General features: G+C 46.7%; 2 protein-coding genes across 5 annotated transcripts in view; one reads left to right on the forward strand and one right to left on the reverse strand.

Annotated features, from left to right (window-relative positions):
- Nucleotides 1-21,430, reverse strand: MRPL37 (mitochondrial ribosomal protein L37). Of its 2 annotated transcripts, XM_030870227.3 has the most exons (7): nucleotides 21,008-21,429; nucleotides 17,672-17,855; nucleotides 17,462-17,577; nucleotides 7,898-8,083; nucleotides 5,403-5,560; nucleotides 2,126-2,329; nucleotides 2-251 (listed from the first exon to the last, which is right to left on the reverse strand). In XM_030870227.3, the coding sequence occupies exons 1-7, from the start codon at nucleotides 21,351-21,353 to the stop codon at nucleotides 174-176; spliced, it is 1,272 nt and encodes a 423-aa protein (XP_030726087.2). In that variant the 5' UTR covers nucleotides 21,354-21,429; the 3' UTR covers nucleotides 2-173. The 2 variants fall into 2 exon arrangements, with proteins under 2 accessions (XP_060161197.1, XP_030726087.2); XM_060305214.2 differs by lacking the exon at nucleotides 7,898-8,083 and having other exon boundaries at nucleotides 1-251; nucleotides 21,008-21,430.
- Nucleotides 21,195-22,372, forward strand: part of CYB5RL (cytochrome b5 reductase like) — a 26,306-nt gene continuing 25,128 nt past the window's right edge. Inside the window, exon 1 of one of the 3 annotated variants that reach the window (XM_030870243.2) lies at nucleotides 21,195-21,577. The gene's annotated coding sequence lies outside the window, so the exon portion shown is untranslated. Of the gene's footprint in view, nucleotides 21,578-21,872; nucleotides 21,996-22,372 lie in introns of those variants that run through there. The other 2 variants (XM_030870246.2, XM_030870249.2) reach the window with 2 other exon arrangements.

Below are 22,372 nucleotides of genomic sequence, written 5' to 3' on the forward strand. Positions count from 1 at the left end.
GGCACCCCCACAACAAGCACAGGCTCCAGTGCACCAGAAGGCTCTTTATTGTCAGTGAGACCACCAGCCAGAGGAGCACTGGGCTCCGAGCAGGCCCCAGGCACCACCCAGGCCGCAGGACCCTCAGGGGGAGAGGGGCACAGGGAGCTCCAGGCCTCAGAACGGTCCTTGACTCACACAGCACCGTGCAAATACAGAGCTAAAAACTTCCTGAATGTCTCTGGCTGGAAACCAGTCGGCCCAACAGGTTCCTGGAAAGAACACAGCCCATTAGGATCCTGCTACTAGGTTTAATGGCAGCAATTAAAACAAAGGTAGGTTTCATGCAAATCCTAAGTGCCTGGATAATAACTGTTTCTTTCTCTCACGACCAAGGAGGAGCGCTGGGGAGCTGCTGCCAAGAGATGCCGGGGGCGCTGGACTAGCGAGGAGGATACAAAGCATCCCAGAACCTTTCAGCCAAATCGTCTGTTGACATTGCCCTGATCCCTAATCCTGCTCACCTCAACCACCACAAACAAATGTTCTGTTGCCCCTTTTAATTGCCAGGGACAATAATCCCTCACTCCTTCTACACACATTTATCAGGCACCTTCTCTGTATCAGAGCTGTGCCCAGTGCTGGAAACCCAATAATGACTTGAATCTGGCTCCCACCTTCAAGGAGCTTCCAGCCAGGTTTGCAATAGTGATAATACAAGGTGATGGGCCTCATAATTGAAGTAGGAAAAAGATGCTAAGAAAACAGGGGAGAAAATAACTAACACATTGACTTCCATACATGGAAGAGAGCATGTATGAATGAGTCTTAAAGGGCAAGTACAACAGAATGGGCCAGAAAGAAAAAAGGAGACTTCAAAGAGGCCAGTATATGCACTGGTCCGGAGGCACAAATGAAGGTGGGAAGAGCTAGGGTGAGGCTGGAGCCCAGGGTCCGTGATGGTGGAGGTGGGGTGGGTGCGGGAAGAGACAGGTAAGGAGGAGTCACGTGACCACACCAGCACAGGCCTGGCACTAAGCCACTATTTTGGAAGGAAGAGGCTGAAAGAAGAGGACCTGAAGACGTGAAGGGGAGAGGGAGAGCACAACTAAGAGCAGAGGGACGCGGAGGAGGCTGGTGTGGCCGCACAGGTGAGGGACAATGAATGGTGTCTGGGGCCAAAGAGAAGGGACCAGACCAGTAGGCATTTCAAGGGTAGACAATACTGACAGACACTGGAGAACTCATCATTCCACTAACTTACAGATAATGTTCAAAGGCTCAACAACTACATTTCAACAAATCTACTGAGGCCCTGTGTGGGACATGGCTCGTCAGCCACAGATCCAGCAGCACCCCACTCTGTTGTCTCATCCCCCAGTCCTGCTTTGTCTCTTCAGAGTGCTTATCACTGCCTGATACTACATTATGATTCTACTTAGATACTGCCACTGCCCACTACACAGAACACAGGCCTGCTCTCTGTCAGCTGAGCACTGAAGGTGCAGCAGTGAGCGACAACGCCATGGAGGAATGAAATGAACGCATCATTCATGGACTCAGCCTTTGAGGAAATCAGTGCTCGGTTTAGCAGAGGAGAAGAACACATAAACAGATAACTATAGAACAGCAGCGTGACTGCGCTGTGATTGGGGGGACCCAGGGGCTATGGGAACCCACCCAAGGTACTTAAGCAAGGCTGGGATTGGGATGGTGGGTCTTCATGCTAAACCTGGAATGACAATTAGAGGACAAGCAGATGACAGAGAAATGGGGGAGGTTGGGTGGGGGAGAGGGAGGAGGGAGCAAGAAGGAAGCAGCCTCCTCTGTAAAGGGAACAGCACCTACTGGGATCCTGAGCTACTCAGGCAGCGGCGCGTACTGGACAGCTACAAGGAGCTGGGCGTGGTGGGCACTGGGGAGCACGGGAGGTGAGGTGAAGAGCGGGCTGGGGCCCAGGGTGGAAGGCACTGTTTTAGGTAATGGGCAGGGCTGAAGTATCCCTCCAGGCAGAGGTCCTGAGCATGAAGACCCTAAAGCCGGGGCCCCACTCACAAGCATCCCGTCAACCCCAAGCCAGGCTCACTCTGGGGAGGGTGAGTCCTGGCCCTGGGCCCATCACCAGGCCAGAGGCGGCTGGACTTACCACAACTGCCTTCCTTCTGACCACCGGGAGACACCAAAAATGCTCATAGAGGAGCTGATCCGAGTCTATCCAGACTAGATTCTTGACACCCTCATCAGAGGCCAGATCTGTGGTGTTCAGCTGTAGCACCAGGAACTGGAAGACACGTCCATCAGTGCCCACACTTTGCACGACTACTGGCTGCTCCAAAACCTTAGTGTCGTTCTAAGAGGAAAAGAGGACAAGTAAATCAAATCAGAAATGGTGGGGTGAAAGGAGCAGCACAAACTAGGCAATTTCTAGTTCTGGTCTTTGAAATAAACCCACCCCTCTTTAGTGGTTCCCCCCGCAGGACACTGAAAAGAGAATGCGGAGTTGAGGGCACTGTCCAGGGCCAGGCCTTCTCGCCCACACCCAGCCTGGCTCTGCCTGGCCTCAGATGCCTCGTGGCCCCGGGGTACCTGCTCTTCAACTTGAGCACATTAAAGTACTAATTCCTGCCACTGAGAGGTGATTGCCAGGCAAGCTGCACAGAAGGATGAGCTGGGAGGTTAATGACGGCGAACCCCTCAAACTCATGGCCGTAACCTGATGGTGACAACAGTGACGTCTATCAAATGTTAACCTGGAGGGTCAATTCACATAATATATATAATCTCATTCAGTTCTCACTCCATTTGACAGTTGAGGAAACAGACGGGGTGAGGCAGTGACTCATCTGAAGTCACAACAATGTGTGGCATCAGCACCTACAATGGCTGGTGCTAGACCAGTCACACTTTCCATCTGCCTTACTCTACTCCTCAGCGCTGGGCATCTGGAATGCCCTAAGCCCACTGGCAGGCACCTCACCTGAGCTTCAGCCTCTCAGTGCAACTCTGAGTATGTGTCAGATTCCTGAGTGTCTACTCCAGCTGTGTCAGCCCCAGGATTCCACCAGTCAACACATTTGCTGATTACCTCTTTCAATTAGTGCCACTTGGTAACAGTAATACTACTAGCAACCATTTACTGAAGGCCTCTCATGTGCCAGGTATCACACCAGTTTTATATAAAGTCACCTCTAATCTCAAAAATCCAGTGGTATATACCCACTTAACAGATGAGGAAACTGAGGTTCAGAGAGGTGGTATAATTTGCTCAAGGTTACCCAGGATCAGACCCCAGGCTATTAAATCACTTGGAATCTTACTGTTCTGGTCTACACCTAGTGTCCCATTGTATCTGATAGTAGCTCCTCTGCCATTCTCAAAAGTATACCAGTCTGGATGACAAATCGTATGTTCACCCTACTGAGCCTGCAGGAATCCAGTTTGGTGACTGCTATCCACTGGACAAAGATTCAATAGGCAGGCCCCATGAAGCAAAGCATCCTTGATTCAAAGATGCTGCCTACATTCATTGCTCCAGGGCTGAATCTGACATTAGGAATAGCTAATGTCAGACCTCAGTGTAGGCCACACTGGGACTGTTGGCCTTAGAAATACCTGTTTTTAGCTGCATGAGAAATAAAAAAGAAAAGTACCTCTAAGTGTTAGCTGAGAATTCTGTATTGACTCTTATCTCCCTCTACAGATCAATAAAACTGCAGGTAGTACATAAATTTCTCAGCAATTTTACCTTTTACACAGAGGCTCTTCCCGTAATTGCTCAACTTCACATCCCCAGGAATAATTTGTACCTGGAGGGGTTGGGGGAGGCCTCCTCTCCTACCCAACTGGGTGGCAATTAGTGACAGCAATGCTACCCATGCTCTGCTGGCACAGAAGCTACAATGAGCCTGCAGGCCTGGAACCTGGCATGTGACTATCTCTGCCTCCCTATCCTTGCCCAGAGTCAGGAGGCAGCATGTCCTCTGAGGCTGGAGAGATCAGGGCTCCAATGCTTGCTTCCCTACTCATTAGCTGTGGGATTCTGGGCAAGTTACCAAACCTTCCAGAGCCTTCAGAAAGTATGTCAGAGAATGGGAATTAAGATAACCTCCCAAAGACTGGAAAGACACAAGAAGGTCACATAAAGATGTGACAGCTGCTAATCTCTTAGCTGTGTGACCTTGGGGAAGTTACTGAGCCTCCCTGAGCTTCAGTTTCTTCATCTCTAAAATGAAGCTAATAGTATCTGCCACGGGGTGGGGGGTTGCTACAAGGATTAAATAATGGTTCTCAAATTTTAGTGGAGTGGTTTTCAAATCTGAGCTTGTACCAGCATCACCTGGAGGGCTTGTTAAAAGAGACTGCCAGGCCCCACCCCCAGAGCTTCTGATGCAGGATGTCTGGGATGGGTCTGAGAAGCTGCATTTCCAGCAAGTCCCCAGATGATGTTCATGCTGCTAACCCACGACCATATTTTGAGAACCACTGCTGTAAAGAGCCCTAACTAAATGTTTGGCATGTAGCAGATGCTCAACACAGGCAAGGTCCATACTACTCTCTATCCCATTAGGCTAACCACACTGTACCAACCCCACTGAGACCAAGTAAGATGGGAAACAGAACATTCTGAAGTTCATCACTCCTCCAGGAGGGCCTTAGGCTCTAACCAATACCTGGGAGCCCGACAGCAGCCCTCAACATCATCCCTCCCCTCTCGCCCCACAACACACACACAAAAAGCCAGGGATCTGGTGTCCCAGGCCTGCTTGGGGACTCCCATACTGTCATCCCCTTCCTGGAGGCCTTTGCTCCCCCGCCAGGCTTTCTTCCAATCATGGGACAGCACTGTGTGACAACCACTCAGTCTGCATTCTATAACATCTAGGACCCTGAGACCTCCTCTTAGAATCAAAGGGCTACCATCCAAGTGGTATCTTGGGTCCTCAGAACCTGTCCTGAGTGGGTGGGCAGGGCCATCTCCTGCTTCACTTCCTCCTGCCTGCCCGATGGAGCCTTGTGCTCTGGGCTCCAACAGTACAGAACAGAGGCAGTGTGCTGGAGCAGACAGCTGAAGCCTTAGGAGTTGGGTCTACCTAGTCCCAATCCTTTCTCCACCACTTACTGCTGTGTAATTCTGGACAAGCCTCCCTGGGATTCAGAGGCATAATCTGAAAAATGGAGATCGCAATGAAACTTTGTGGGTTATTGTGATACAAAAAATGAGGCATCTTATGTTAAAGACAAGCACATCGTAGGCCCCCAGCAGATGGCAGCTCATCTCTGTAGGGTGAGTGGAAGTGCCTCTCCCTAAAACTCCTCAGTCAAGCAAAAAAATAAATCCCTCCATGCCCCCTTTCCTTTGAGTAGTGTAAGGCAGGAAACCAACACAATGTAAGGCAGCTCGGTGGTCTTCTCCACATACGTACCCCATAGAGGAGCCGAGCCTGAGCCAGGGCATTGCCAAAGGCAAACAGGATCATCTTGGCCCGCAGCTGATCTGGTTGAAAGCGGTGTGGTCGTAAATTGGCTGACTCCAGCAAATACAAGGTATGGGGATATGGGTAAGGATAACCCTCCCGGAATCCTGCAAGACATGCCATCATGTGGAGGGGTAGAAAAGATTAATCAGCCTGCCCCAAAGCCTCAGGAAAGTCACCCGACCTCAGCTTAGTGCCAGGCACGACAGAGACTCAGTAGAGGTAGATATTATCACTATAGCTCAGGGGCGGGCAAACGTCAACCTGCCGGCCTAATCTGGCCCATTTTTGAAAATAAAATTTTTACTGGAGCACACCCACACCCACTCATTTACATATGTCTATTACGTAGCTGTGACAGAGACCATACGTGGCTTGCAAAACCTAAAATACCATTTGGTTCTTTACAGAAAATGTTTGCCAACCTGTTCCAGGTGATTCTTGCAGGCTAGCTCTAACTCCACCCCTTTCTCGCTCATTCAAGCACACAGATGACAGTGATATTAGAAGGATAACCTGAAATCTATGGTAATTATTTTTTTTAAAAGCACATCACTTGCAAAATTCAATACTTGATTATTAGTAACAAATGACTTGCCTCATACCTCACAACACTATGCTGAGCATCAAAGTTCAGCACTTGTTCATCTCACCCACAACCCTGCCAGGTCACCACTGCTTCCCCTACATGGCCATGAGCAAACCCTCGGAGGCTGGGGGCTTCTAGAATGACTGACCTGGATTAGCGAAAGTGGGTGAAACAGAGGCAGAAAGAGGCTGGGAAAGTGTGGGCTCTGAAAATCCCAGAGGAGAGCACTACTTAAGAAAAAGAGACATGACTTTCCTGTCTGCCTCAGTTCCTCCGCACGTGTGAGTACCCAACACTCAGCACTCACTCTCTGCCAAGCTCTAACACAGGAACCAGGAACAGAGCCCACGTGGTGCCTGCACTGCCTTTGAGGGGCTCACCAAGTCTAGAGGGGAGACAGACAGGAAAACTGATCACACCCACACAGAGGGACATGTCAAGACACGAGGGAAGCCAGGGGGCTGTGTGAGGACAGACGAAAGGCCCCGGACCAGACTGCGAGGTTGCAGAGCATTTCTGGGAAGAAGTGAGTCCTAAGATGAATTGTGACAGATGAGTAGTCATTAAACGAAGACAAAAAGAGGTGAATGGTCAAAAGTGCAGGCAGAGGGAAAAGGAAGTGCCAAAGAATGGTGGTGAGAAAAGCCACAGTTGGAATACAGGGGGCTTGTGGGGGAGGAGACAAAGATGAGGCTGGAGAGAGGCACAGAGGTCAGATGTGAAGGCCTTCATGTGATAAGCTAAGGAGTTCAAACTTTATCCAACAGGCAATGGGGAGGTGGGCATGGAGAGCAACGGAATTAAATCTGTGTTCTATAAAGACTACTCTGGGGCTTCCCTGGTGGCACAGTGGTTGAGAATCCGCCTGCCAATGCAGGGGAGACACGGGTTCGATCCCTGGTCCGGGAAGATCCCACATGCCACGGAGCAACTAAGCCCGTGAGCCACAACTACTGAGCCTGCGCTCTAGAGCCTGCAAGCCACAACTACTGAGCCTGTGTGCCACAACTACTGAAGCCCACACGCCCTAGTGCCCGTGCTCTGCAACAAGAGAAGCCACTGCAACGAAGAGTAGCCCCCACTCTCCACAACTAGAGAAAGCCCGCGTGCAGCAACGAAGACTCAATGCAGCCAAAAATAAATAAATAAATTTATAAAACAAACAAACAAAAGGCTACTCTGGAACTGTGAACTAGAGGGACCAGAGAGGAAAACAGCCTGGGTCAGACTAACCTGTCGAGAGGTTGTGGTAATAGGCTGGATGAGAGACAGTAGGGACTGACTGAGGTGTAGCTGTGGAAATGGAGAGAGGTTAAGGAGAAAGGTGCTACCTTAATGACTGAGTGGATGGCAGGAACTGCAGGCCTGCGCAGCCTGACTCCCTAGTTTCTGTCTTGGCTCACTGGGGAGGTGGTGGTGCTTTGTTTGACGGAGGTGGGATGAAGAGCCCCATTCAAGGACTGTGGGGCTTCCTTCATCCTAGCAGGAGGTTGGCAGAGTTTACAGGGTACACAGAGAGGGGGTGCCTTTCAAGGGAACTATGAATAAAGGAAACACCTGATGCCTGGTCAAAAGCCCCTCAAGCTACCCATTACAACTGATGTAACAGAATTACTTCTCAGGGGTCAAAAGTAAAGTCAGCCTTTGAGCCAATCCAAACCTCCCTGAGTCTCAGTTTCCTTGCCTATAAAATGGGGTTTACTGGTACCTATCTCACAGGGCTGCTACACGGCTCTTAGGAGAAAATGCACATGAGGTGCCTAGCAGATACTAAGTACTCAGTGTTTCCTTTCTCTTTGGAGAAAGCTTGTCCCTCATCTGCACACTGCCTAAAGTCAAAGGCTTTGATACTTACCTGTGTCATCGTTCACATCATAAACATTGCATTCCTGAAGACCCACAGTGGGAGATATGGGATAGAAGGTCTCAAGAACATGATTCTTAGTAGCTTCTACTTCCTCTTGGGAGGCTATGGGGGGCAGAGGATCCTTGGCATTCAGTTGGGCTCCACTGGAACCATGGACCTGAATAAGATTAGACTCTAAAGGGGGAGAAAAACGATTAGTCTAACCTGGTCTAAAGCCTTAGCTAGGCAAAGTCTAAAGCTTTCATCCTGCCATGCTCCTCAAGTCTTTCACAGCTTTACTATCTGATCTGCCTCATCACAGAAAACAGAACTTTGGAAATTCATCCTTGCGCTTATCATGTAAGCAGGTGAGCCTCCTTCACTTGATGTCTGGGTGCCATCCTCTGCCTCTGCCTCTGCTGGGCCTTGGAGTAGACAAGGAAACATCAGATCCAAAGGACTGAGTGGCCTGGCTGAAGTCACAGAACAAGCATGTAACAGGACTGGAGTTGAAATGAAGGTCACATCATTCCTAATCTAGTGATCTTCATTCTAAAGAATAGAAGGGGACATGAGAACAAGATGGTGGAGGAGAAGGACCTGAGCTCACCTCCTCTCACAAAAACACCAAAACAACTAACTGTTGGGCTTCCCTGGGGGCGCAGTGGTTGAGAGTCCGCCTGCCGGTGCAGGGGACACGGGTTCGTGCCCCGGTCCGGGAGGATCCCACATGCCGCGGGGCGGCTGGGCCCGTGAGCCATGGCCACTGAGCCTGCGCGTCCGGAGCCTGTGCTCCACAACGAGAGAGGCCGCAACAGTGAGAGGCCCGCGTACCACACACACACACACAAAAAACAAACAACTAACTGCTGAACAACCATCGACAAAAAAGGACTGGAACCTACCAAAAAAGATATTCTACTTCTAAAGACAAAGAAGAAGCCACAACAAGATGGTTGGAGGGGTGCATTCGAAATACAATTAAATCCCACATCCACTGAGTAGGCAACTCACAGACTGGAAAATAATTACATCACAGAGGTTCTCCCACAGGAGTGAGAGTTCTGAGCCCCACAAAAGGCTCTTCAGTCTGGGGGTCTGGCATCAGGAGGAGGAATCCCCAGAGCATTTGGCTTTGAAGGGCAGTGGGCTTGATTGCAGGAACTCGACAGGACTGGGAGAAAAAGAAATGCCACTCTTGGAAGGCGGACACAGGGTCTTGTGTGCACCAGGACCCAGGGGAAAAAGCACTGACCTCATAGGAGCCTGGGCCAGACCTACCTGCTGATCTTGGAGGGTCTCCTGGGGAAGTGCGGGGGGGGGGGGGCGGGGGGCAGCTGTGGCTCACAGCGGGGTCAAGGACACTGGTGGCAGAGGTACTGGAGAGTACTCATTGGCGTGAACTGTCCTGGAGGCCACCATTTTGATGCCAAGACCTGACCCCACCCAACAGCCCACAGGCTCCAGGACAGGGATGGCTCCAGTCAAACAACCAACAGGGCGGGAACACAGCCCCGCCCATCAGCACACAGGCTGCTTAAAGTCTTCCTCAGCCCACAGCCCCCTCTAAACACACCCTTGACACAGCCCTGCCCGCCAGAGGGACAAGACCCAGCGACACCCACCAGTGGGCGAGCACCAGTCCCTCCCACGAGGAAGCCTGCACAAGCCGACATGTAAGAATGGATACTATAAAACTCTTAGAGGAAAACATAGGTAGAACACTCTGACATAAATTGCAGCAATATCTTTTTTGATCCACCTCCTAGAGTAATGAAAATAAAAACAAAACAAACAAATTGGAAACTAATCGAACTTAAAAGCTTTTGCACAGTAAAGGAAACCATAAACAAAGCAAAAAGACAACACACAGAATGGGAAAAAGTATTTGCAAACGATGCGACTGGCAAGGGATTAATCTCCAAAATATACAAACAGCTCATGCAGCTCAATATCGAAAAAAAAACCCAATCAAAAATGGGAAGATCTAAATAGACATTTCTCCAAAGAAGACATACAGATGGCCAAAAAGCACATGAAAAGATACTCAACATCACTAATTATTAGAGAAATGCAAATCAAAACTATTAAGAGGTATCACCTCACGCCAGTCAGAATGGCCATCATCAAAGTCTACAAACAGGGACTTCACACAGTGGTTGCAGAGTGGTGGCACAGTGGTTGAGAGTCTGCCCACCAATGCAGGGGACACGGGTTTGAACCCTGGTCTGGGAGGACCCCACATGCCACGGAGCAACTGAACCCATGCGCCACAGCTGCTGAGCCTGCGCTCTGCAGCCCACGAGCCACAGCTACTGAGCCCGTGTGTCACAAATGCTCAGGCTCACACTCCTGGAGGCCGTGCTCGGCAACAGGAGAGGCCACTGCAATGAGAGGCCCGTGCACCGTAGTGAAGAGTAGCCCCTGCTTGCCACAACTAGAGGGAGCCCGCGCACAGCAGTGAGGGCCCAATGCAGCCAAAAATAAATAATAAATACAATAAGTAAATTAAAAAAACAGTCTACAAACAATAAATGCTGGAGAGGGTGTGGAGAAAACGGAATCCTCCTACACTGTTTATGGGAATGTAACTTGGTACAGCCACTATGGAGAAGAGTATGGAGGTTCCTTAAAAAACTAAAAATAGAGCTACTACCATATGATCCAGCAATCCCACTCCTGGGTATATATCCAGAGAAAATCATACTTCGAAAAGATACACGCACCCCAGTGTTCACTGCAGCACTATTTACAACAGCCAAGACATGGAAGCAACCTAAATATCCATCAACAGAGGAATGGATAAAAAAGATAACATATATACAATGGAATAATGGTACATATATACAATGGAATATTACTCAGCCATAAAAAAGAATGAAATAATGCCATTTGCGCAAGATGGATGGGCCTAGAGATTATCATACTAAGTGAAGTAAGTCAGAGAAAGACAAGTATCATATGATATCACTTATATGTGGAATCTAAAAAAATGACACAAATGAACTTATTTACAAAACAGAAACAGACTCACAGACTTAGAAACAAACTAATGGTTACCAAAGGGGAAAGGTGGGAGGTAGGGATAAATTAGGTGGTTGGAATTAACATATACACACTACTATATATAAAACAGATAATCAGGGGCTTCCCTGGTGGTGCAGTGGTTGAGAATCTGCCTGCCAGTGCAGGGGACACAGGTTTGAGCCCTGGTCCGGGAAGATCCCACATGCCGCGGAGCAACTAAGCCCGTGTGCCACAACTACTGAACCTGTGCATCTGGAGCCTGTGTGCTCCACAACAAGAGAGGCTGCAACAGTGAGAGGCCTGCGCACCACGATGAAGAGTGGCCCCCGGTCGCCGCAACTAGAGAAAGTCCTCGCACAGAAACGAAGACCTAACACAGCCAAAAATAAATAAATAAATAAATAAAAAAGACCTCACCTCAATCATCACCTCCTCTAGGAAGCCTCCCTCAATTCTTTCCATAAAAGAAAAAAAGAAAAACAGATAATCAACAAGGACCTACTGCAATAACGTATATGGGAAAAGAATCTGAATAGATATATGTATAACTAAATCACTTTGATACACACCTGAAACTAACACACCACTGTAAGTCAACTATACTGCAATATAAAATTAAAAATTTTTAAAAAAAGGATTAGTTAAGAATAGTTTTTATCCTAAAAGAAAAAAAACATTTGTTAAGGTGTTAATCCCGGGTTTCTTGAGAGAGGGACTGACCAATGCGCTCTTCTTCCTGTGTTCTCCTTCCAGTGAGCCTTGAGGCCTGGGGATCTCTGTGGGCTCAGAGGCTGTGGGTTCAGACCCTCCCAGGCACCTGCATTAAGCTGGGGACGCAGAAATGAGTGAGAGTAACTCTCTGCTTTCACGGAGCTGGCTAGGGAGTACAACAAGAGTATGAACCACACTCAGAGAGAGCAGAGGTGGGGACAACGGACCTCTTCTGGGATACCTGAGAAGCTTCCTGAGGGAAGCAATGCCTTTAAACTTGCTTTTGAAAGATGGATAAGAGCGGAGCTTCTCAACATTGGCACTCTTCACATTCTGGATGAGGTAATTCTTTGGTGAGGGAGGCTGTCCTATGCACTGTAGGTATTTGGCAGCATCCCTGGCCTCTACTCACTAGATGCCAATAGAACTTCCACTACCAGCCCCAGGTCTGGTTCAAGTTATGACAAACAAAAATGTCTCCAGACAATACCAAGAGGGTAAAACCACCCTTGGTTGAAAACTGCTGTGTCAGAGTTTGCCAGGCAAAGAAAAGTGAGGAAACTGTTCTACTGAAGGAGGAGTAACATGTTCCAAAGCACAGAGCATGCTGCTCCATGGCAGCGCTTAGGGAAATAAATCCAGATAACTGGAGTATGATATGGTAGGAAGGAGGGATGGAGAGAGAGAAGTACTGAAACTACAGGCTAAGGAGAAAGGCTACCAAATCCAGGAAGAGGGCCAGATTGCCCTCAACAGCTCAGAGTAAAAAAAAAAATAGAGCCAGTCAGAAAGCCTCACTTAAGTCAGATTAGCATATTTGCCACAGGGACACATAGGTATATGAGGAAATGAACTGACATCTGACTGAGCAGCAAGACTGCACGCTGTGAATGTGTCCAGATGCCCTTCACAGAGGTCCCCACAGGAGGCCAAATGCCGTCTGGAAAGACTCCCGGAGAATGGCCTCCTAGGGATTCTCCATGGGGTCAAACCTTCCTCGTGGTGCTTGGGTTTTGAGAAATACAAATCAAATACTACAAAGCGCAATGTGATGGTAACTGACGAAGGCTGATGATCCTATCTGTCTAAAAACTGGTTCGGCCATAGCAAAGATCAATAAAACTATAAGTTGGTTCTTTGAGAAGATAAACAAAATTGATAACCCTTTAGCCAGACTCATCAAGAAAAAAAGGGAGAGGACTAAAATCAATAAAATTAGAAATGAAAAAGGACAGATTACAACTGACACTGCAGAGATACAAAAGATCATAAGAGACTGCTACAAGCAACTATATGCCAATAAAATGGACAACCTGTAAGAAATGGACAAATCCTTGGAAAAGTACAACCTTCCAAGATTGAACCAGGAAGCATTAGAAAATATAAACAGACCAATCACAGGTAATGAAATTGGAACTGTAATTAAAAATCTTCCAACAAACAAAAGTCTATGACCAGATGGCTTCACAGGTGAATTCTATCAAACATTTAGAGAAGAGTTAACATCTATCCTTCTCAAACTCTTCCAAAAAATTGCAGAGAGGAACACTCCCAAATTCATTCTACGAAGCCACCATCACCCTGATACCAAAACCAGACAAAGATATCACAAAAAAAGAAAATTATAGACCAATATCACTGATGAACATAGACTCAAAAACCCTCAACAAAATACTAGAAAACAGAATCCAACAACACATTAAAAGAATCATACACCATGATCAAGTGGGGTTTATCCCAGGGATGCAAGGATTCTTCAATATACGCAAATCAATCAATGTGATACACCATATTAACAAATTAAAGAATAAAAACCATATGATCATCTCAGTAGATGCAGAAAAAGCTTTTGACAAAATTCAACACCCATTTATGATAAAAACTCTCCAGAAAGTGGGCACAGAGGGAACCTACCTCAACATAATAAGAGCCATATACGGCAAACGCACAGCAAACATCATTCTCAGTGGTAAAAAACTGAAAGCATTTCCTCTAAAATCAGGAACAAGATAAGGATGTCCACTCTAGCCACTATTATTCAACACAGTATTGGAAGTCCTAGCCACAGCAATCAGAGAAGAAAAAGAAATAAGAGGAACACAAATTGGTAAAGAAGTAAAACTGTCACTGTTTGCTGATGACATGATGCTACACATAGAAAATCCTAAAGATGCCACCAGAAAACTACTAGAACTAATCAATGAATTTGGTAAGGTTGCAGGATACAAAATTAATGCACAGAAATCTCTTGCATTCCTATACACTAACAATGAAAGATCAGAAAGAGAAATTAAGGAAACAATCCTATTTACCATCACAACAAAAAGAATAAAACACCTAGGAATAAAACCTACCTAAGGAGGCAAAAGACCTGTACTCAGAAAACTGTAAAACACTGATGAAAGAAATCAAAGATAACATAAACAGATGGAGAGATAAACCATGCTCCTGGATTGGAAGAATCAATATTGTGAAAATGACTGTACTACCCAAAGCAATCTACAGGTTCAATGCAATCCCTATCAAATTACGAATGGCATTTTTCACAGAACTAGAACAAGAAATTTTACAATCTGTATGGAAACACAAAAGACCCCAAATAGCCAAAGCAATCTTAAGAAAGAAAAACAGAGCTGGAGGAATCAGGCTCCCTGACTTCAGACTATACTACAAAGCTACAGTAATCAAGACAGTAGGGTACTGGCACAAAAACAGAAATATAGCTCAACGGAACAGGATAGAAAGCCGAGATAAACCCACGCACATATGGTCACCTTATCTTTGACAAAGGAGGCAAGAATAGACAGCCTCTTCAATAAGTGGTGCTGGGAAAAATGGATGGATACATGTAAAAGAATGAAATTAGAACACACCCTAACACCATAAACAAAAATAAACTCAAAATGGATTAAAAACCTACATGTAAGGCCAAACACTATAAATCTCTTAGAAGAAAACATAGGCAGAACACTCCATGACATAAATCACAGCAAAATCCTTTTTGACCCACCTCCTAGAGCAAGGGAAATAAAAACAAAAATAAACAAATGGGACCTAATGAAACTTAAAAGCTTTTGCACAGCAAAGGAAGCCATACACAAGACAAAAAGGCAGCCCTCAGAATGGGAGAAAATATTTGCAAATGAAGCAACTGACAAATGATTAATCTCCAAAATATACAAGCAGCTCATGCAACTCAATATCACAAAAACAAACAACCTAATCCAAAAATAGGTGGCAGACCTAAATAGACATTTCTCCAGAGGAGACATACAGATGGCCAACAAATACAAGAAAAGATGCTCAACATCACTAATCATTAGAGAAATGCAAATCAAAACCACAATGAGGTATCACCTCACACCGGTCAGAACAGCCATCATCAAAAAATCTAGAAACAATAAATGCTGAAGAGGGTGTGGAGAAAAGGGAACCCTTTTGCACTGTTGGTGGGAATGTAAATTGATACAGCCACTATGGAGAACAGTATGGAGGTTCCTTAGAAAACTAAAAATAGAACTACCATATGACCCAGCAATCCCACTACTGGGCATATACCCTGAGAAAACCATAATTTAAAAAGATACAGGTACCACAATGTTCACTGCAGCACTATTTACAATAGCCAGGACATGGAAGCAACCTAAATGTCCATCAACAGGTGAATGGATAAAGAAGATGGGGCACATATATACAATGAAATATTACTCAGCCATAAAAAGGAATGAAACTGAGTTATTTGTAGTGAGGTGGATGGACCTAGAATCTGTCATACAGTGAAGTAAGTCAGAAAGAGAAAAACAAATACAGCATGCTAACGCATATATATGGAATTTAAAAAAGCAGTACTGATGAACCTAGTGGCAGGGCAGGAATAAAGACACAGACATAAAAGAAGGGACTTGAGGGCACGGGTGGGGGGTAAGGGGAAGCTGGGATGAAGTGAGAGAGTATACACTACCAAATGTAAAATGGATGGCTAGTGGGAAGCTGCTGCATAGCACAAGGAGATCAACTTGATGCTTTGTGACGACCTAGAGGGACGGGATAGGGAGGGTGGGAGGGAGGCTCAAGAGGGAGGGGATATGGGGATGTATGTATACATATAGCTGATTCACTTTGTTGTACAGCAGAAACTAACACAACATTGTAAAGCATTTATACTCCAATAAAGATGTGGGGAAAAAAAACTGGTTTGGCCAACAGCACTGTCATTTAATTAGCATGTGTCCTCCCTTACTGGGTATGCAAACATCATACCCACACCTCAAGAACAGTTTTCTCAAGTATTTCCTGTTTCCTCACACATAATGTCAAAGGAAGATAAATGTGCCTGGACCTCTCCTAACCTTGGGTTTTAGGTTCTCCCCACAGACCACGCTACTGTGGTTTCCAATTCAATTCCCTCCACATCCCTCCTCCAGCAACAGCTCCAAATGGGGCAGTTTAATTAGAGGTAATACTTGATAATGGGCCAACAAGTACTCCTCTATTAATGAGGTTCACTAACTTCCTTAGTGGTGCCATTACCTCTACAAAGCTGACTCCTTGCCAGGAAGTCCATACTCAAAGGGCAAGTTGGAGAAACCTGACCAAGCAGATGTCCTGAAAACCCCAAATTATTCCACAGCTGGTTTCTCTGCTCCAGGATTCACCAAAGACAGAACTTGTGATCTCAGAACATCCCTGTCTAAAACATCTGAGGTTTGGTATTAATTCACCCGTCCCTTCAGTCAGCACCTTTTGTGTGGCATGAACTGTTAGACACTGTGGACAAAAATGAATATGACACAGTCTCTATCATCAGAAGTTCAGTTTAGTGGGGCAGACAGATGTTAAATAATCACAATATAGTAATAATGTGTGTTATGATAAAAGTAGGCATATGGACACAAGGAGCACAGAACTAACCTGTGGATTCACATGGGAAGGGGGCTTGAGCTGAGTCATGCAGACACACAGAATTTAGTCAAATGAGGAAAGAAGAAAAGAGCATTCCAGACAGAACGTACAGCACATGCAAAGGCAAAGCTTGATGCCAAAAAGCTGCAAGTGGCTAAGTGTAAACTGGGAATGGAGGTGGGAGCAGGAGAGCAGGAGATAAGACTAGAAAGACCAGGTGGTGGCCAAATCACAGAAAGCCTTGGATACCACGATAAATGGTCAAGCTATTGCGAGACAATGAAGGATTTGAAACAGGGAAGGGGACATAAGACAACCTGCACTTTAGAAAGATCATTCTAGCAGCTATGTGGAAAATGGATTTGGAAAATGAGAAAAGCATGAATGGAGTAAGAAGGCTCTTGCAGTAGAATATGAGCTTTGGAGTGCAGACTATATGTTTTATTACTTCCTTATCTTCAACATTTAGGCACTGAGAGGCACTCAACAGATATGGTTTGAATTAAGTCTTGAAAAGAAATGATTAAAAAAGAAAAAGGCTGGGGCTTCCCTGGTGGCACAGTGGTTGAGAGTCCGCCTGCCGATGCAGGGGACACGGGTTCGTGCCCCGGTCCGGGAAGATCCCACATGCCGTGGAGCGGCTAGGCCCGTGAGCCATGGCCGCTGAGCCTGCGCGTCCGGAGCCTGTGCTCCGCAACGGGAGAGGCCACAGCTGTGAGAGGCCCGCGTACCGCAAAAAAGAAAAAGGCTGGGTTATGGCTAATGAAATGACACTGAGGATGTCATTTCAATGTCTGAGCCACAAAACTGGACCATGAAGGATGGGAGTGAGAATAGGTATGGCAGCAGGGAAGGGAATATAAGCTGGTGATGGGGCTAAGAGCAGAAAGACAATGAACAGACAAAGGCTTTCTGCTATACAGGAGGACCAACCTCGATTCCAGGTGGTGGATAACATGTTGTTTTGGGCACAGATCCGTCTGGCCAGAGAAGGATGCTTGAGAATCTGGGATTTACACAGCTGTATCAGACTGTCCACAATGACTGGGCTTGGAGAAAAGAAGAGACATTTGGAGATGTAAAGCAACAGGCTGACTCCAAGATCCATCAGTTGGAAACCTTACTGACTTGGGGGAGACTTACCAGTACGTCTCTCTCTTGGGGATGTCTTCAGTAGAGTGCCAGAGACGAGCGTGAAAGATCACATTCAGAACACATTCATCTTGATTCTCTATGTGGTTCCTTGGATCGTCAGCAAGGCTAAGCACTTTCTCAGGAAGGCCTTCTATTAACTTGGTCTTGGTAAGCCACAGAGCCTGCTTTACACCTTTAGAGTCATCAGTCACAAAAAACCAAAACCAAAAAAAAAAAGTCATTCAGGAAGAGATGCTTATCCCTGCCGGGTAGCATTTTGGGGAAAAAGCAGCCTTGAGAGAGAGATGGGATTTGTTCCGACATCTGAGGGGTCAGAACTAAAATAAAAAGCAGAAGCTATGAGAGCCAGATTTCAACTCAGCTTCAGGAATGACCATCTAAAGAAGTTAACAGTTGATTGAGGCAGTGAGTACTTGCCTCAGGAGGAATTCAAACAGCCACTAAGATGGCTGAGATCATGAGGCTGAATCTTGCAGGCAAGGATTTGTTTGTTACCTGCAGAATTCAGACCCCAGGTTACAGGACATCAATAGATGCCAACCTCTCAAAACCTAGATCCTTTCTATTAACCGACACCCTAGTCCCTGACTGGAAAAGCTCATGTCTGCCAAATATACGTCATTTAATAGATATGGGCCCAGGATTAAGTGCATACTGCTCTATCAAGGGAAAGAGCTTTTGGAAATAATGGAAATAACTTCTGGATCATGAATAACCTGAGGAGCCCTGAGTTTGGGAGCACTAGATAATCTTTCGCATCTGACTCTGAGATTCTGTAACAAGCTATTTTATAAGCAGATTTTTGTATGAAGCCCTATGAAATGTACTGCTGTATTTGTCAAAAGAATCATACTGAGGATGTTGCTCAATTTATTATGCAGGGTCCTCCCTGAGACCTTCTGAACTTCTCCCTGGCCTCTGACAGGAAGGTTGGGCTTTTCCTGGGTAGAGTACTGTTTTGTCTTTTGGACACGGTGAATTGCATAACTCACAATGTTTCTCTATACCAGGGGTCAAACTTTTTCTTAAAGGGCCAGACGGTAAATATTTTCAGCTTCTGGGCCAGTGTCTCTATCACAACTACTCAGCTCTGCCACTGTAGCACGAAAGCAGCCATAGGTAATAAGTAAACAGGTGTGCATGGTTTCACTATAATAAGCTATTTATAGAAACAGGCAACTGGCCTAGTCAGCAGACCCCATCTCTGTACCATTTGTTGACTGCTAGCAAGCTGAGAGTCAACTTTGGGGCTCCCCTGGACAAGTACAACCTCACAGAATGGATTTTTTGTATTCACTGTTTCATTTTTCCTTTGTGCTGATCCCCTCACCTATTTTTAATTTAATCTGGCTGTGCTACAAAATTTCTGTAAGATGCCCAAAATACTTTTTAGGAAAAGAAGGAGTATAAATAAACTAAAAGATCTGATTCAGAGTGCTTAGTCTCTAAAAACTAATTTAACCCCCTTACTCTCAGCGGGATGGGCTGTGGTGCAGGCTACTCATCCCAGTTGAAAAAACATCACTCGACGCAGAGATATATCTTCATTTGAAAAACTATGTCTGGGATCAAAGCAAACTTAGCACACTTTGAGGGAAACACCCTCAGACAATTTCTTCTGTGGTGATAAATGAAAGGTAATGAGACTTTTCACTTTAAGGCTCATAAGACATCAGAAACACAAATATTTAGAAATGTTAACTTCTGGATTTTGTGGTGCAGCAGAAAGAACCCTGGACTGGGGGTCTGGTAACCTGACTTTTAGTCCCAACACTGCCATTGTTCCTTAAACTTGAAAATGGATAAAATACTAAGAATTTATGGTTCACTAGTATATGAATAATATGTAAGAGCTGCCATTTACTGAACATTACCATCTACTCTGTGCCAGGAGCTTTAACTACAAGTTGGATGGGATTTTATGGAATGGAAGATGAAACTCAAGAGACTAAGGAATTTGTTTCAAGTCCCAAACCTTGTAAGCGATGGGGCTGGGAGGAGAACCTGAGTCTGTCTATGTTAAAGCCCATGATCTCTCCATTACCCCAATCTGCTTCTCTAGCCCTGTATCTTGCAGTTTTATTACAGACTTTACAGAACCTCTCTACATATGGTGAAAGCATAGGGTATGTTTTCAGCCTAGTCAAACAAGTTAACCTTAACTTCTAAGACACAGCTAATGCATTTCATCCACATGGTAATGTTACCAGGGTCACTCAAGGGTGCCAAGTCTTGTGAGGTCCTTCACAGCACCCTGTGAGGATACTGGAAGTATTTAAAGGCCAAAAAACAGCTTTCAGGAGTGGGTTTGAGCAGCTTAAGAGGCTAGCCAGTTGACAAGTTTTTTTCAAACCTAGGATTTATTATCTGGCTTAGTCCCCAAATCCTGCCAGGTCTCTTTCTTTCCTAATTACTTACTGGAAAATTCTGCTCCCACTTATCTGGACCATTTTGTGTTTTCAGGACCTGTCCTAAACCCACTCTGATTTAGGGACTAAGGAAGAATGAGGAGGAAAAAATGGGTTAAGAGGACTCTCAATAAACAACCCCCTCCAGGGACTCTGGAACATAATTTCCGGTACTGCCCCAGACATACAGATGGTTTTGGCTAAAGTCATTTTGACCTGTTCTTAGTGAGAGTGAAAGGGAGCAGAAGTGGACTAGATGGATTTTAGGCCCAGATCCTTTCCCTGAAAACATCTCAGCTCTGACCGTTGACAAAGGACATCGACCTGGGAAACCAGAGGTGTAGCCCTGGCTTCACTAGTAACGCACAGTGCACCTGTAAGCAGATCACTGGCAAATCACTTCCCCTCTGTCACAATTACCAATCCTAATTACCAATTAACTTGATTGACTAGCCTGAAATGAGGCGATAGACCTGCAGATTAAGTACCGTTTCTGTTGTCTCTTTGCACTATAATCCCCCTCCAACTAGTTCTCAAACATAGTTACATCTCCAGGGTGCAAGAGCTGGGTCAATGTGAACCACCTAGTCAAAACCACTCATTTCACAGGAAATGGAGGCTCAGGAAGCTTCAGTCGCTTGCCCAAAATCACACAGAGGGTGAGGGGCAGGACTAGGCCTAGAAACCAGATCTTTTCACTTGGCCACTAAAACTCTAATACTCCCTCACACATACTGCTCTTTACATCTCACTTAATCCTAACAATTCGCAGAAGATGAGAATCAATATCGGGCCACTTTGCAGACGGAGAAACCGAGACCCACTGAGTTTCAACGTCTTGCCCAAGGCCACAAAAGGTCGGGGTCAGTGCTGGGTAGAGGACCAAGGTCCCCTCCCGCCCGTCCTGGGGCCTCACCCTCGAGGAGGCGGCAACGCTGGTGGAAGACGTAGCAGGCCTGGTCTTTGTACAGCGGGTGCTCGTGAAGCGGGGGCAAGCGGCGGAACTTCGGGGGCGTCCAGTCAGGGTCCCAGGGCGGGAAGACTGGCCGCGCCAGACCGGGCATAAAGTGCATCTTCCCCGCGTAGGTGATGGGCTCCAGTCCAGGAATCTCGTACACCCTGTCCGGGGGAGGAGGCTCGGGCTTCCGCGTGGAGCGCACGCCCCACTCATACGCCCCGCGTCTTGGGGCCCCGCAGCTCCCAAGACCGAGCCGCCCGGGGCGAGCAAGGGCCAGCCTTGCTGACCTCGACGCCAACGCCATACCGATCCGATCTCTTCAAGACCTCCACCTGGACGCCGCCATCTTCCCGCGCTCAAGGCCTGCTGGGAACGAAAGGAGCCGAACGCCCAGACTCGTTTTATGAGTGGCAGCCACTTTAACCAATCATCGTCCGGGCATCCTCGTCTTGCCCCACCCTGAAGGCCGTCAGCGATTTCCCACAGGTGGAACCCTGCCTGCCTCCCCGGGGAAGCGCAGGAGGGTAGGTGAGTGGTTGTGATGGGCAGGGGGACGAGGAGAAGAGATTCAGGACTTCAAGCCTGAACTCGGGACAACCTTGATCGCTTAACGAGCAATTGGAGCTTGGGCAGGGCACTTCCTTCTGAGCCGTAAAGTCACTCGCTGTAAAAATAGCGATAGAAACGCCTAAACTAGCGCCTAAACTAGCTTGGGCAGGGCACTTCCTTCTGAGCCTTAAAGTCACTCGCTGTAAAAATAGCGATAGAAACGCCTAAACTAGCGTCTAAACTAGCGCCTAAACTAGCTCAGCACCCAGCGCGCGGTGGGTACGCCGTAAATTTCCTTGCCTTTCCAGCCCTCACGCGGAGCCTGAGCGTGGCCCTTGCACCACGCCGGCGCCGCACCGACCGCGCTGCACTGCACGCCTCCTCCCAAGCGCCCAAAGTGAGTTCCTTTCCTCGGAATGTCGCGTTTCGCCTCCTAGAAGCAGGGCCAGAGCGGCGGAGGTGTACCTTCCTCCTTGCGCAGCACGTATTTATCAAATGCCCACTGAGTGTCAGGCACTGCTGAGCATCGGGTTTACACTGGTGAATAAAACAGGTGTGCGATGTAGAGCGTACAGTTTAGTGGGAGATGCAGACAGAAAGCAAGTAAAGTAAATAAATAGCAGTTGCAACACACACACACACACACTTCATATGCCTTTTCCCCCAGTTATTTTTCTCTTCAGTATTTAACACTAACATAACATGTTTTCTATTTTGATTTTATTTAATCACGCTCTCACTGGAATATAAGATCCATGCGTGCAAGGGATTTTG

This window comes from Globicephala melas, chromosome 1 (assembly GCF_963455315.2).
Source record: "Globicephala melas chromosome 1, mGloMel1.2, whole genome shotgun sequence".
Taxonomy (NCBI): Eukaryota; Metazoa; Chordata; class Mammalia; order Artiodactyla; family Delphinidae; genus Globicephala; species Globicephala melas.